At 36.9% G+C, this 4,560-nt stretch overlaps 1 protein-coding gene across 1 annotated transcript; it reads right to left on the bottom strand.

Annotated features, from left to right (window-relative positions):
* Nucleotides 1-2,269: 2,269 nt before the first annotated feature.
* Nucleotides 2,270-4,064, bottom strand: LOC130591140 (uncharacterized). Its single transcript, XM_057394068.1, has 4 exons — nucleotides 3,545-4,064; nucleotides 3,286-3,442; nucleotides 2,632-3,187; nucleotides 2,270-2,485 (listed from the first exon to the last, which is right to left on the bottom strand). Exons 1-4 carry the CDS (start codon nucleotides 4,062-4,064, stop codon nucleotides 2,270-2,272), a joined length of 1,449 nt encoding a protein of 482 aa, XP_057250051.1.
* Between the last annotated feature and the right edge of the window lie 496 nt (nucleotides 4,065-4,560).

Here is a 4,560-nt window from a genome sequence, read left to right on the forward strand (position 1 = left end):
CACACACTATATCATTTTAACATACACTATATCATTTTAACACACACTATATCATCACAAAATACACTATATCAAATAGAACACAATTATTCATATATACATAACAGAAAAAAAGATTAACCAACTTCATATATGATACATATATAAATAGCATTCATCAATTAATTACAAAAGATTTGTCACTGATATGACATCACAATGTCATTATTCAGTGACAAATAATCATAGTTTAAACATTCTTGATCATCAAAAAAAGGAGTTCTTTAGATCAATAGGGCTCTTTACTTACAGTGCCAACCAAAAACACACTGTAAAACCCCTAGCCCTAAGCCCCTAACTAACCCTCATCAAAGTTTTATTCTTCAGCAAACAAAATTTGGAACCCATCACAGTAAACCCACCACTCACCACTAATATGAGCCCAGAAATCAAACCCATCACCTTCAATTATGGACTTCAGAGCCCACATCTTGGTGGAGGTGTTGTCCTAGTTGGGCGTCCAATGAACTGATTCCCTTACAATCCACATCCTCCTCCATTTTTTACAAACATTCTTCACAATTGTTGAATTCCATCCGGTAAGTTTAGAGAACACATGAAAGGAGATAATCTCTTCCATACCCAACAATTGGTGCGCATCTTCTAAACCATAGCGTGCAATACTCCTCCACTCCCTGCATACACTTTTCACACACTCTCTATCCCTTGGGTCAGAAAGTCGAGGGAAAACATGGAAACGAAGAATCTCATCCAGACTGGGTGAAGTTGATCAAGTGAAGCCATATTTTTCCTTCGAAAAACACCAAAAATCAGCATAAAACCAAATTTCAAACCACCACTACACTACCCCCTATCTTACCCCCTGTTTTAATTAACTTGTTGAGTTTCACGTCATCAATTCACAGCATATGTAAACGATAATATTTAATCACTAAAAATGATACACTTATTATCAACTTGTTTACTAACAACTAATAACAATTCGCTAAAAAAATTCAAATAATCATCACAAAAACCTAAACCCTATGATAACACAAAAAAAAATTTCTCATCAAATCTATCATAAACAAAAAAATAGGTTTTGGGCAACAAAAATATTCGTCGCCCAATGGGACAAGTTCGTTGCACAAAGGTTTGGGCAACGAAAAATCATCCTCACTTTTTTCGATATCTTCATCATCTTCATCCTCCTCATGATTCAATTTCTTCGGTTTCTTCGTCATTAGGGAAATCAAAGAAGTTCCTTGGATTTGCCTTAATAACAAATCTCCATTGTGGTTCATTATGACATGGTACATAGAAGACTTGTCAATTTGAGAGGCTAATGCAAATGACTCATTGGTTTTTAACCTCTGAGTTACATTAATAAGCACTGCTCCTAAATTACCCTTTTTAATCCCTTTTCCTTCGTCGAACACATTAAACCACTTACACTTAAACAGAACGATATGGGACTAGTTCGGTTCTTAAGAGCATCATACTCTAGCACAATAACCTTCTCTAAAACCCCATAGAAATCCTTTTGCCCACTTTCCTCGTCCCCTTTCACAACTACGCCACTATTTTGTGTTTTTCGATTTCTTTGCCGCTTTTTGGTGTGAAATCTAAACCCATTAATGACGTATCCATCAAAAGTGACAACACCTTTCATCGGTCCTCATGCTAAACACAATAATTCTTCAGTAACTCTAGGATCCCCTTCTTTCCATAGATTTGTAATCTACATATCATTATTAGTTAACCACGGAAACAAAATAAAGATACAGAAAATAAAACTAATGTGTTCACTTACTCTATCTTCAAACCACTTGCAAAGGTCAATCCTTTGAGAAATTGGTGCATGCTCATATTCACTAGACATAAGAATGTAAGCAACTAATTAGTTCTATTAATGGAAAAAAAAAATCATTATGCATGTTAAAATATCACACTTACGTCAAGAAAGGTTTTGCTTCATCACAATTAAACATGACGTAAAGTTGAGCTTCTCGCTCTCCTTAGTAGTCATTTCTGTTAGACTTGCCTTCCCTAAAGGCTTGCCTATTTTAGAGAAGACAGACAAGTTACAGGATTGAGGATGGTTAATGTCATCATTTCGATCTGGACGATTGTGTAACGTCTCAATCTTAGACATATATCTCGAGCAAAATGTCAGACATTCCATTTTAATGTACCCGTTAGCAATTGAAGCTTCTGGGTGAGCTTTGTTCCGCACGAGAATGATTTGAACGTTCGCATTGCCCTAAAAGAGATATATTAGTAAAACACACTACATGTATACAATCCTATGATAACCATAACTACTAACAACTGACCTTTCAAAGCGATACATCCAACGATAATGTACAGGACCTGCCATTCTAGCCTCAGTAGCCAAGTGAATCGGGAGATGTATCATTACATCAAAGAAGGCAGGAATGAATACGCGCTCCAGCTTACATAAGGTGATTGCTATATTCATTTCCATCTTCTCTAGTTCTGCTACCTTTAAGGTTTTAGAACACAGTTGCTTGAAAAAAAGACTGAGCTCTTGTAAAGGCGTTAGAACATTTTCATCTAAAACACCTTGGAAGGCAGGTGTTAGTAAGTCTTGCATGAAAACGTGAAAATCATGAGTTTTCATTCCATTACCTTCCCATCGTGCAAGGAGACACACCTTGAAATATTTGATGAATAAGCATCTGGAAAAGCTAATTTGGATAGAAATGTGACTATTTTTCTCCTTTCACTCAAAGTCAAGTTGTAAGGTGCTGGTGGGACTTGCCATTTATCATTCCCAAGTGACTTTGGACGTAGCTTATCATGCATTTTCATGTCTATTAAGTCTAGTCGGGCATTTAAAGAGTCCTTATTCTTTCCCGGTAAATCAAGCATTGTGCCTAATATACTTTCACACACATTCTTTTCCACATGCATCACATCCAAGTTGTGTCGAACCAAGAGATGTCTCCAATAAGGTAATTGGAAAAAGACACTACGTTTTTTCCATTGATGCACAATATATCTTTCACCTCTCTTGCGTTTTCCCTTAGAAGCTTTTCCAAACTCCATATTTGAGTATCCATTTAATTGCTCCAAAACATCAAACCCCATTAGAGGAACTGGAGGAGGACCCCTTTGTACCTTACCACCAAAGGAGCTCCTATTAAGCCTCCATTTGTGATCGATTGGTACCACCTTCGATGTTCTGTATAGCAATATTTGTGTCCACGCTTCAAATAATGAGATTTTGTGTCTATATGACAATTAGGGCATGCAAGGGCCCCTTTGGTACTCCAACCAGACAAATTAGCATAAGCTGGAAAGTCATTAATGGTCCATAACAACACCGCTCGCATATTAAAAGTCTCTTTCGCATAGGCATCAAACGTTTTTACCCCAAACTCCCACAGTTCATTAAGTTCATCTACTAGAGGTTGCAAAAATACATCTATATCATCTCCTGAGATTTAGGGCCAGGAATTAATAAAGATAATACATATTATCACTCTTCATACACATCAAGGGGGTAGATTGTACGGCACCAACATCACTGGCCAAATACTATATCTACTACTCATGTTAGCTCCAGGATTAAACCCATCACTAGCTAAACCCAATCGTACATTACGTGCATCTTTAGCAAAGTCTGGAAATGTTTTGTCCAAAGACTTCCATGCTTCTGAATCTGCAGGGTGTCTCATTATCCCATCATCCTTCTTATCATCTTTATGCCATCGCATATGTCTTGCTAACTTGGAAGATATAAACATCCTTTGTAGTCGTGGAATTAAGGGGAAATGATGCAAGATCAGTTGAGGAACTCGAGTTGTCTTTTGGACATCCTCGCCATCTGAATACTCATCACCACCTTGCACGACTTTCTCCTTCCATCTAGGAGCTACACATTTAGGACATTTTTCTTCATTCGCAAATTCTTTTCGAAACAAAATACAATGGTTAACACAAGCATCAATCTTTACATAATCTAACCCTAGTGCTTTTGTGTATTTTTTTGCTTCATAAGCATTTGCAGGAAAATTCTTGTCATAGTTAAAAGCCCTATGTAAGGTCTTCAATAACATTGAAAAAGATTTATCACTCCATTTATTGCTAACTTTATTGTGTAGCAATGAGATAATAAACTCTAATCTTTTGAATGTGGTACACCCGGATACAACTCGGCCTCCATGTCTTCTACTAATGTCATTAACTCCTTAGGATATTCATGATTGTCTGACTTTCTATTGTTTCCATTATCATCGGGCACAGAAGAAGTAGTTGAATTCCATGCATTTGTTGCTTCAAAAATTAATGGAGCCATGTCGTCAAAGGACATTTCTATTTCATTTTCCTCGTTGTCTGAAACGACCTCTGTTTCACCTTCAAGCTCAACTGATTCCCCGTGACTCACCCATGGATTGTAACCATTATCGATACCATGTACTAGTAAGTGAATTTGCATTGCTTTTAGATTTTGGGCAAAAAGCAATCTACATTTCACACAGGGACATTTCAGTGATGTTTCATCACTTTTTCTTTGAAAGCAAACTCTAGAAACTCATTGACCCCTGCTTTATA

This window comes from Beta vulgaris, chromosome 4 (assembly GCF_026745355.1).
Source record: "Beta vulgaris subsp. vulgaris cultivar EL10 chromosome 4, EL10.2, whole genome shotgun sequence".
Lineage (NCBI taxonomy): Eukaryota > Viridiplantae > Streptophyta > Magnoliopsida > Caryophyllales > Amaranthaceae > Beta > Beta vulgaris.